This window comes from Filicampus tigris, chromosome 7 (assembly GCF_054856515.1).
Source record: "Filicampus tigris isolate MCC_2025a chromosome 7, RoL_Ftig_1.0, whole genome shotgun sequence".
Taxonomy (NCBI): Eukaryota; Metazoa; Chordata; class Actinopteri; order Syngnathiformes; family Syngnathidae; genus Filicampus; species Filicampus tigris.
Window position 1 is genome coordinate 881,530 of NC_141223.1, and position 11,623 is coordinate 893,152.

The window sequence follows — 11,623 nt, forward strand, 5'->3', positions numbered from 1 at the left end:
ATTGTCATCATCGATTATTATGTAGAAAGGATGACAAATCACAATCCTTGTGCATTCCTCAGGTTGGCCACACGATGGCAATGTCTATATTGTAGGTGGGTCAAACTGATGCGATACTGAATTTGATTGCTATCTACCGATCTATCGTTCGTTCGTTCGTTCGTTCGTTCTGAACTTCCTTACCCACATTGCCACGTTTCCGCGACCTCTTGCCCAAATGGCCAAACAAGTTGAGGAGCTGAACTACATTTCCCACAATGCCTTGATCCCCGGGCGGCCACGACTATTACATCATTGGCACGGACACCCACTTAAGTGCTGCGGGATGACGCAAGCGAGGGTGAGGGCGAGAGAGGGCGAGAGAGAGCGAGAGCGAGAGCGAGAGCGAGAGTGACGAGCAGACAGCAGCTGCTGCAGCGTTCACTTGCTGTCGGAATTTCACCGCATTGCGAATTTCACTGAAGCTGGCTGAAAACCAAACAAAAACCAAATCGAGATATTTCAAACAACCCCCCCACCCCCTCCGAAATCTCCAGGCGAGTGGCGCGGCGCCTTGACGGCCCCCTCGCTCCCCCCCCCCCTAAAAGAGAACAGCTCGTAAAAATCCCAATTCCTCGGACTGAATCGTGTCCGCTGGTCCAACGATGGTCGACCGCGAGCAGCTGGTGCAGAAAGCCAGGCTGGCCGAGCAGGCTGAGAGGTATGACGACATGGCGGCCGCCATGAAATCGGTGAGTGCCTTTCAAGGCTTCATTCTGACATCGCTCGCGACACTCTCGTCGGGGATCTGCGCGCCAGGATGCCATTCAGTGCTTGCATATTTGAAATATTCCGATGGGTTTTTTTTGTTGCGCTGACATGACGTTCAAGCCCCTCCCTCGCTTTGTCTTGTCCTATTGTGCCATTCGGGTGATATTGTCAGTATTTTGCGGCTTCTTGTGATGCGCCGGCTGCCTTTGGGCGGTGCCTTCCTAACCACGCAAGCAGGACTGCATCACCCTACGGTCTTTTTTTTTTAATTTTTTTTTTTTAAAAGATTGCTTTCTTTAGCGTTTTTTTTTTTTTTTGGGGGGGGGGGATTCCATTTAAAGCCACCCCCAAAAGAGTGACGACTCACTGGGGTGCACGTGAGGTCGCTCGTGCCCTCCCTCCTCCTCTTGTCTTAGAATGAAGAATATAATATCCAAAAGCTGTTTCAGATAAGAGCAATGGAGGGAGAAAAAGGGGGGGGGGCGTCTCTTTTGCTCCACGCAGACGTAGGAGGCAGTAGAAGAAGAAGCAGCCTTCTGGAATATTCTTTTGTCATATTGCAGTGCAGCCAATATGATAAGATCGCGTTGCCTTCCAGGAGAAAACTGCTGTGTCACGTTAGCAACAGCAAAGACAGGCGCAGGATCATATTGACAGATCATGAAAATGACAATGTGTAATAATGACCTCAATATACGGTCATGTCGTCAAGACGAGGATGTGTGCTGTCACGCTCCCCAATCAAAGGGAATCCCTCGCCATCGCACTTTGCTCATTTTCAGTCATTCAATGTGACTACAGTGGAGGCCAAGACCTGAAATGGCATCAATGGAGGCACACTGTTGGGCAAACAATTTGAGAATTGGAAGCCCCAAAGATAACATTGTGCCGCTTTGAGGTAGTAAATTCAAGAATTGAAAACATGAAATAAAACATTAGAAAGCTCTTCACAATTCAGAAAGGAGGACAATTTGAAAAGCATGAGATGAGGAATTGGAGCAGTCAAAGTCTTTAAATAACATCTGGAAACATTTCAAGCCATAAATAGAGTCCGAGTTGCACGTATTTGTTTCGAAAATAGGACACTTCACAAGTTTCGGTCATAAACGACGGATATTTGGAGTCTTAACATAAGGAAATGGATATATTGATGTCCAAAAAAATACATTTGGTCATAATTCAAGACAAGAACATTTATAAGACCAATTTTTGTCATTAAATATTAGCCTTTAAAGTGTTAACCCCCCGCAATCCTCATTTAAAACGAAAGAAAGTAGATACCATATTTTCAAGCAGCTTTTCTGCGGCTCGGCACCCTCAAGGATTAACAAATGATGTCACTGCACAGTTTTAAAAAAAGGGAAAGAAAGAAAAGAAAGACCAAGAAGTCAATTTTAGCCCTGTCTAAGGTCAAGGGTGTGAGCGCGGTTTTCGTTTACACTGCAGCTGCCCGCAGTGCTCATGGCAACATTTCAGTCATTTGCAGACCGCCCCGGCCCGGCCCGGCCCGGCGCGCCCCGTCCCGCCCTCCCCAACTACCAATAAAGAAATACTTGTCGTTACTTGAGTGGAACTTGACCACATGTGAGCGCGTCACCATGTCCGTGAAGCAGCATGTGGCTCAGTGGCCAAGGTTATTGTCAAGATTGTAGCTGCCGCGTTAGTCACAAGATTTCACGTGCATCTGCTCCATGCAATTTCCCCCCTGCGCCGCCCCACCGAGCTAGCATTAGCTTTGCGGCTACAAGTGGATTAGCGTGGACCCCGGCTGCCACGAGATCCCCGGGCCCTCGCCGCGGGGCCCGAGATCCAGGTCCGGCTTGATGTTGACCTACCTGCCGTCTTGGGCTCTGAGCGTTGGATTTGGAATTGTGGCGTGGGGTGGCGTGGCGTGGCGTGGCGTGGCGTGGCGTGGCGTGGCGTGGCGCGGCGCGACGCGACGCGACGCGACTCCTCTCACTTGCTACGTTTACATGGACACATTTATTCAGATTAAAAGCCTGATCGGAATGAATATTTGGGAACAAACCCTCTTTACATGTCTGTGACGTCAGTATACGTGTTTGTGTTCTTCCCGGAAGCTAGCGGAGCTCGCGAAAGACATGGCGGGCGCAAGACTGACGTGCTCGTGAGGAAACGTTAACTCCACGTAACAGCGCAAATGGGAAAAATCCGGCAAATAATTCCCAACGTTTAAATTAGAAACGGACGGAGCAATGTTTCAAAAGTCGCTACGGCTGTTTCTTCCTCTTCTTCTTCTGCTACCAATCCGGTATATTTGGCCAATCTGCACATGTTGAAATCAGTTGTTGTGTTCCAAAAGTGTGACGTAGGGGTGGGAACGATTTTCCGATGCATCGTTCGGCGTATTAAAAAGATTCATAGCTATTAATAATCGATACTTCAAGTTGAACTAAAAGCACGCACGAGCAATGATGTGCGTTTGTAGGTCAGACGTCTGTGCTAGGCTAAGCTAATACGTGACAAGCAAAAGCTCATACGAGCGGAGCAAAGTCAAAGTGTGAAATACAAATCTTGGCTCTTCCTTGAGTTTTTTGTTTCAATAAAAAGGTGCCGGCGCTTCACATGGACTATCGAATGTAAGTCGAATCGAATCACAGGCCTGTGAATGGGGATCGAACGGAATGGTGGGCCTCCACCTCGCTACGTGATGGAGTCTCGCGGCAATTTCTCCCCTAGACCCCTAGACCGTGACGCATGAAGACGCGCGTCGGAATTTTGATCCCAAGTCGGACGGGGCGAAAGCGTTTCCAACGTCCGTGTGAGCGGCGGCGAAAAGGGCGCATTAAAGCACGGTGCGCTTTCCGCCTCAGGTGACGGAGCTGAACGAGGCTCTGTCCAACGAAGAGCGCAACCTGCTGTCGGTGGCCTACAAGAACGTGGTGGGCGCCCGGCGCTCGTCCTGGCGCGTCATCTCCAGCATCGAGCAGAAGACCTCGGCCGACGGCAACGAGAAGAAGATCGAGATGGTGCGCGCCTACCGCGAGAAGATCGAGAAGGAGCTGGAGGCCGTGTGCCAGGACGTCCTCAACCTGCTGGACAACTTCCTGATCAAGAACTGCGGCGAGACGCAGCACGAGAGCAAAGTCTTCTACCTGAAGATGAAGGGCGACTACTACCGCTACCTGGCCGAAGTGGCCACGGGCGAGAAGCGCGCCGGCGTGGTGGAGTCGTCGGAGAAGGCCTACAACGAGGCGCACGAGATCAGCAAGGAGCACATGCAGCCCACGCACCCCATCCGGCTGGGCCTGGCCCTCAACTACTCCGTCTTCTACTACGAGATCCAGAACGCGCCCGAGCAGGCCTGCCACCTGGCCAAGACGGCCTTCGACGACGCCATCGCCGAGCTGGACACCCTCAACGAGGACTCGTACAAAGACTCCACGCTCATCATGCAGCTGCTGCGCGACAACTTGACTCTGTGGACCAGCGACCAGCAGGACGACGAGGCCGGCGAGGGCAACAACTAAAAGGCCGCCGCCGCCGCCGCCAGAAGGCCCAGATGACCAAAAAGAATGGCGGCAGGAAAAGGAAAGGCCGGTGGACTTTGGCAGCCGCTTTTTTGCCGACCCCGCTCGCTCGCTCGCTCGCTCGCGCAGCAGCCCTTGTTTATTTTTCCATGCCTTTCCAGAAAAGAACAGAAGTGAGCGGTGGTTTACAAAAGAGGAAAAAAAACAAAAGACCTTTTCACCATGACGTACTTCCGGGTGGCGAAAGCTCACGCGTCCTCATCATAAACAAAGTCATTGAACTGAGGCAAAAGCATTTCACGATAAATAGCCTCCGTGACCATTTTAGCCGTCTTCTAAAATGTCGGACGCGTCCGATGCAACTCTGCCGGTCGTTTACATTGATGCGGAAAATCAGAGAGAGGCGCTAACGAATGGACTTTCCTGTTCCTCCGATGAATGATGGCACGGCCCTCTCACGGGCAAACCTTTTCCACATCCTGCGCCTGCGGGAAAACGGCTTCGGCGAACCTGATGACGCTTCCCCCAAGGAAGTGGCTACTCCGCCACCGCGCCTTGCTAGAACCAGTCACCACAGCCACTCGTTGCGCCCCATTCCTTGAGATTTGGATGCGCCCCAGCTCTACCTTTGAGGGGGCCAAAGGCCATTTTTGCTCATTGTGTCCAGTTGAGTTCAGCACGCACTTTCTGCCACCCGGAAGTACCCGGACATCTATTGTTTACAAATGCTACGAAAAGGTCTTTAACTCACAAATAGGAATATACTGTATAGCGAAAGAGAGAATAATATATGCGGTCGCAAGGGTCTCCACCTTGTCGCTTTCCTTTGCGCCACTTCAAAACACTTATCTGCCAATCAGAGTTGGTCGTCGGGTCCAAACGGCGACGTCACGCTCGCTCGCTCGCTCGCTCGGCATTGGTCCGTCCAGGCACGCTGCTTACATTTGATGTGTTTTCTTAGCCTATGACTTGCTTGTGCATCGCCACACTGCTCGGTTCCAGGAAGTAGTTGCAACCCCAAATTGGGGGGGGTCAACCTCATTTGTTTGCGGCATGACACTGCTCGGTTCAAGGAAGTAGTCCCAGCCCAAGGAAAAGTGACAGCCTACAGTGAGTGTGCAACAGACTATACTTTTTTTTTTTTTTTTTAAGTACTCGTTCCAGATAGTAGTCCCCACTCACAAAGTGTGACGAACCAAAAGTTGACTTTCCCCTTCTTTCCCCGTATTACAAAATGAGTATGACAAAACATTTTTAAAAACACACTCGTTTGTGTCACAACACTGGTCAGTTTTGGGAAGTAGTCCCAACCCAGGAAAAGTGACCTCAATTCCAGGCTTGTTAATGGATAAATAGACAAATAAATAAAAACGCACACTAGTCTGCTCCAGAAAGTAGTCCCAACCCAAATGTGTGGGGAAGGCAATTAGTTACTTTGCATCACAAGATTAATCCAAACGATCCATTATTTTATTTATTTTATATTTTATTTTTTTATATAAATCACACACTAGTCTGCTCCAGAAAGTCGAGGCAAACCTATTTATTTTGTGCTGGGATACTGGTCAATTTCAGGAAGTAGTCCCAGTCCAGCGATTGTGCCAAACGTCATTCCTTTGCTTCTCAGTCCCAGTAAGTATTCCCGGCCGAAAAAATGAACAACCAATCCATTAATCGGCCCAAATATGCAACAAAACATTACAAGTATTACAAAAAATACCTATTGAAAAAAAATAGCACTCGACTTTGTTTGTCATTAATTCTTTTTGCAGCACATGGAAAAAAAAAGATTTAAAAAAAAAAATGTAATAAAGCAGCTTTGTGGTTATTTCATGAAATGCACTTGCCTACTACTCCTACTACTACTACTACTACTACGATACTGTTTCTTCAGTGTACGATGATGATGATAATGATGATGATGAAAAAGCATAATAATAATGATAATATTCAATATTGTGCATGCTGTTGATGTATTTCTATACGGTAGCTTGACTTGATTCACTTCCTGTATACTGTGGATGTTAAGTATTCATATGACTGAGAAAAAAAATGCAGCCTTCTAATTTATTTATTTATTTTTTAATTTAATGATTATTTTCTCTACTGATGGCCATGAAAAAAAAACCACACACGCACACACAAAAAAAAAGAGAAAATTTTTTAAAGCGTTGTATCGGGCGTTGCTTTAGTGACATGCAATATGTGTATTCAATTTGCCGGAGAAAAAAAAGAAGAGGGGGGGGGGGGGGAAAGAATGTTAGAACCTCACCAGTGCTCACTCTCTGTCGCCAGCTGGTGTTTGTCACATGCTGAAGAGAAGAAAAAAGATGATTATGACACACGGCAGTATGTAACTACCTTTCTTATTTTTGGATTATTTCTGCGCCTTGACGAACGTGTTTGGACCACATTGGATTGGATTTGTTTTTCTACCTTCTTTCTTTCTCTCTCGCTGTTTTTCCCGAGTGACAACGACAAAAAAATATCTTGAATGTGAGTCATGATGTAGCAGTTGCACAAGAAACAAAAATATTAGCTCTGATGAAGAAGAATAAAAACAAACAAAAAAAGAAAGGCTGATGACTGACTGATCAAAGCACCTTTCCCGTGTGTGGTTGTACATTTGTATTTATCGCCTCATTTGCATACGGCAGAGAGTACTTGAAGTGGCGCGCGTGTGTCGTCTGCGTCATTTGGACAAATTAGAAAGGACAAATGAACTACATTTGTGGTTTGATAACTACCCCTAGAACCAATAAAGGTCATTTGACATTTCTTTTCTAAAATAGAACTAAATGGTTTTTTTGTTGTTTTTTTTTTAAATGATTTTTCCCGCACAGATGAGTATTTTTCTTGTAGTAAAATGTTGAATTCGAAACATATAATTATATACAAAGGGCATACACATTAATACTGTATACAATTATTAGAAATACAACAATACAATAATTTGTCCAAAAACATTTTCCTCACCATTACCATTAAACAAGAATGCTATCATTTTTCAAGATGGCGACCACACTAGTCCTTTTTCCATATTTGACGTGGCCGTAGCCAGCTGGGCTCGGCTCCAGCACGCCCGCGACACTCGTGAGAAGAAGCGGATCACGTAAATGGATGAATGGAATGTTGTATTTCCAAGAAGTAACTTTCATTCTTATGATCATTAGCGACTGATTGATGATGATTGATTAGTCATTTACATGCTTTAAAAAAAAAAAAAACTAAACTATTTTGCTTTAAAATGAAAATAAAAAAGGAAACTAATATTTTTTCCTTAAGAATAATGCCTTTTTTTAATTTTTAGAATAACAGTGAAAGGGAAAAAAGCCTTTGTTCTTTATGAGATTAATTGGGAGATTGCCTTCAAGGCACGCCAAGTGATGTCACCACCGTGACTCCAACTATTTCCACAGCCGCCCGCATTTATTTTTAGTGGAGAAAGTTGCCCCCACGCACTACCCCCCCCCCCCCCCCCCTCCCCAGGCTGCCACACGAGTCCTTTCATCACACCACAAAAGTATCCGCGGGCTTCATTTAGCTCAAGATGACTTTCAAGGCCGCTCTTACGTTACATTACGTTGCATGACAACACGTGAGCGTTTGCCAGATTCCTGCCCTCCTTCTGTGCGTTCTTTTTATTTGTATTTTGCGCCACGATTGAATCTGGCCATTGCCTTTGGGAAGACATTTTTCGGCACAGGTACAGGAATTCCAGCGAATTTCGTCAGTTTCCTTCTATTTTGGTCAAATCCGCAATGAATTGTGGGTAATATGCTTCGGCTGAGGGGCCATGGATGGATCGGGACACCCTACGCACGTGTTCCCTCGCGCAAATGAGGGCCACAAGGGTGCAAGTGTGGCGCTTGGAATTGGGCCAACATGACATCACAGTTGCTCAGGGCTCAGGTAACGACCAATCATGGTTCGGCTTAAAAAACAAAAAACAGGTGAGCTGCAATTGGTGGGTTTTAGTGCTTATCTCATATTTCAATTTGGGGGTTGACTTCCTCTTTACGTAAAACAGCGACAACTGTTTTTGAGGCTTACATACATGTTTGTTTGTCCACCAAAATAGATTTCAAGCGGAAATACTACTAAGCTCATGTCAATTATTTGTTTGCCATTCATTTGCTTCAAAGCTTCTAATAAACCTTATAACAATACGAGTCAAAATATTGTATGTAGCCGGACAGGGAGGACATCTCGGCCCTAAAGAATGTCTTTGGCTTTTCCAAGCAGAAGGTGCATTTGTGGGCGGCGTGTTTTTCTTTCAAGCGTCACACTGATGGCCTAGCTGAGGCCGTATCCCCCCCCCCCCTCGCTCGCTCTTCACTTACCTTCTGTCTCTCTGCAGCACTGAACATTCTCACCAGATGAAATTGTGCTCTTGGAGCGCTCGGTCTCGCCAGCCAATCGCCGAGAGGCCGGCCAGGCGCGGGGGCCAATCACTCGGCTGTTGCTAGGGCTATAAAAAGGATCCTCACTGCTCCTGCACCGAGCTGACACCTTTTGCATCCTGTAATGAAGGGGGGGGGGGGGGGGGGGGGGAAATGGCTTTAGGCTTCAGCACTAACGCTGCGTTTTCATGCTCTGGTACCCCATTTTGGTGACACATCAGGAGCACGTGAAGGACTCGCGTTGTTGAGGGCTACGATTTGGAAGCTACTGCACAAAATCTCGAGGAAATCGTCTTTGAGATAACCTTACAAATGAGCAAAGTGACCCCAAAATGCTTGGTTTTGGGGGTTAGGGTTAATCCAATCTTTTTATGTTGTCATTGACATCAACCTCAAAAAAAGTGACTATTAATTTCAACAGAATGTACAAGGATCCACCCAATTATTCATCAGTTGTAAAGCATCTTCTTTTTGCTTGTTGTCACTTGCTTTTTTCTACTAACCTCATCCAGCACTGCTTTTGGCGCCCGTCTGCTTTGTCAAACAATTGTGATATTGTTTTGCCTTTTGATAATGTTTTGGTCAAATGAGCGTGATCTGGACTGCAATCGCACTGGACACACAGCAGATTTATAGAAGAAAGAGGCCTGGACTGGATTTGAAACAAAATCAGAATGTACTGTCCACTTGAACATGAAAAAAATTCAAATAAATGCCAAATAGGGCAAAACCATCAGAATTAGAATCAGATTAGTGTAATGGGCAAGCAGAATGAGGTACTTTCTTCATACTAGTCGGGTGTGTGTTTCACTTTAATTTGTCCTGATCTTGGAATTGAATAGATACGACAGATAGATGCTAGCTATCTTAGCTAATTAGCCATCTTCCAGCCAAGGCAAGGCAGATGGCTTCCAAATTTACGGCTAAAGGCTAGCTAGCTTACAACGGCGTATGAGGCCGAGAAAAAATGACTTTCTGCACACTTTAAAGGAAGTCAGAAGAATTCCAGAAATAAATCCACATTAGTACAGAAAAAAACCAAGACATGGCTATAAATAACTTGCCCGTAGACAGGAAGTAAACCAACGACATCCATGTGACAGGCGGCCTGCCTCGCTCTCTCAAACTGATCTGTGAGGAAAAGGCCCACTTGATCCATTTCGTATTGCAAAGACGCTTTACGTTGTTTCCCCCCCCCCCCCTTCTTCCTTCCTTCATGGCATCATTGCGGCACCGTGACGCACAAAGACTTTGGCGGCATTAATTATTCACGCTCCCTTTTTACGCTCTGTATTATTTATACAAAGCAGCGGCGGCACAAGAGAGCAAAGTGTCCTCACACGGCGGCGCGGCGCAGCGCAGCGCTTGAGGGTGACGGAGCGGCCATGCCGGGCGGGCGGGCGGGCGGGCGTTCGCAGGTTGGAATCCTTCAAAGTTTTCTCATGCTTGGATGGCCCTTGAGCAATACGGAACACACACTGAGTATAAAAACTGACGATTCACTTTCGCAAACCTGAAGCGTGGATTAATTTAGTGAGGGGATTAAAGCAAAATGACAAAATGTATCAAAGGACACAAGACAAATGAACGGGAATGCCATGAATCTTGCGGCCACAGCATTTTTTCCCGAATATGCAGACGCCAAACAAGTCGTTTTGGTCGACACTCAAATGAAAAGCAGCGATGGAGGAGGGCTGAGATTATTATGAAAAAATTGAGTAGAGCCCGAGCGAGCTCTTTGTGTGTGCGAGCGGAAATGACAAAAAAAAAAAAGAAAATGAAAAAAGGGGAGTCTCATAGCAAAGTTGCGAACGTGTCGCACTGCCAAGGTGTTTTTTTTGTGCTGTTGCATAGCAACCGTTTTCAGAGAAATCTTCTCTCTCAGCTCCAAAAGCAAGTGCAGCAGTAGATCACAATAGAGACTCCAGAGCATCGTGTACGTACATTCAGTCAATAATAAAGTAAGTAAGAGTAAGGTAGGCAGACTCTATGCAATATAGGACAGACATCACTATCATCAGAAAACTTAGCAAATAATTACATTTGAGGCAATTTCAGCCATTTATTACTGAATTAGTTTATAACACAGAGTATGGATTTGGAAGAGAAAAGACTTGGATATTTACAAAAACACGCACACACAGACCACAGGTGCTAAAGTACTCCTACTCAAGGAAAGGTATCAATACTTGTGTTAATGAAAGTACTTATACAATTATTTTACTTTAGCTATTTAAAAAAGTACAACGTGAAATCAAAACACAAAGCACATAGACCCGCAGACACGGTAAAAGCACTCGCGCTTTGCACTCAAGTAGACGTGGAAAGAAGACTTTGGTAAAGGTAGAATTGTAGATTCATTTGCTGTTTAAAGAGGAATATCAAGGCAACATTTTTCTATGCAGGAATATCATCTGTCTTCATTCAGTATTCACATGAATACGATTTACGCCGCAAAAAAACTCATCGTCTTAAGAAAAGACAAAACGAATTAGTGAATGTATAAGAAGACAAGATGAAAAAAATGAACCAAGAATTACGCCGATTTGACAACTGAAATCGACGCCAAAGTGTCCTCGGGCTGGCATGGTCACAGCTTGATGAATCAAACTTTCTCGGTGTGTAACTATACGCTGCTTTTTCGAAAACACTGTTTGAAAAGATTTCAGATTGAACAAGAGGTCACACTCTGCCCGTCAACTGCAGGGAACGGGAAGGAATCGCCTCGCTTTGTGTCGCCCAAATTTAACCCGCTTTGTTGTGATTTATCACGGAAAATTGATCGCGAACCAAAATTAGAATAGTCTGGGATCATTGTTCATTATAGTTAGTTTTACAATTTGTTTCCGTTTTCGAAATGTAGGGAGTACCATTAAAAGCGTTTTTATTTTTAATTTTGTTGTGTTGATGAAAACCTTTTTTCAATTGGAGTTTGAGTTTTGTTAGTTTTTGCGGTTAGAAATTTCTCTTGTTGGAACG

General features: G+C 45.5%; 1 protein-coding gene and 1 long non-coding RNA gene across 2 annotated transcripts; one reads left to right on the forward strand and one right to left on the reverse strand.

Annotated features, from left to right (window-relative positions):
* The first annotated feature begins 320 nt into the window (after positions 1 to 320).
* On the forward strand, positions 321 to 6,824 carry ywhag2 (3-monooxygenase/tryptophan 5-monooxygenase activation protein, gamma polypeptide 2). Its single transcript, XM_086036833.1, has 2 exons — positions 321 to 731; positions 3,585 to 6,824. The coding sequence occupies exons 1-2, from the start codon at positions 645 to 647 to the stop codon at positions 4,239 to 4,241; spliced, it is 744 nt and encodes a 247-aa protein (XP_085892959.1). The 5' UTR covers positions 321 to 644; the 3' UTR covers positions 4,242 to 6,824.
* LOC147144275 (uncharacterized) lies at positions 6,508 to 10,026 on the reverse strand. The gene is made up of 3 exons (XR_015087581.1): positions 9,709 to 10,026; positions 8,585 to 8,763; positions 6,508 to 6,553 (listed from the first exon to the last, which is right to left on the reverse strand). It is a non-coding gene; the product is annotated as an uncharacterized LOC147144275 (long non-coding RNA).
* Between the last annotated feature and the right edge of the window lie 1,597 nt (positions 10,027 to 11,623).

What these genes read in the sequence shown, in the direction of transcription:
- ywhag2 (XM_086036833.1), top strand. Translation starts at nt 645, where the DNA reads ATGGTCGACCGCGAGCAGCTGGTGCAGAAAGCCAGGCTGGCCGAGCAG. An exon ending in TGGCGGCCGCCATGAAATCG is followed by an intron (nt 732 to 3,584) that starts GTGAGTGCCTTT and finishes TTTCCGCCTCAG; the next exon opens with GTGACGGAGCTGAACGAGGC.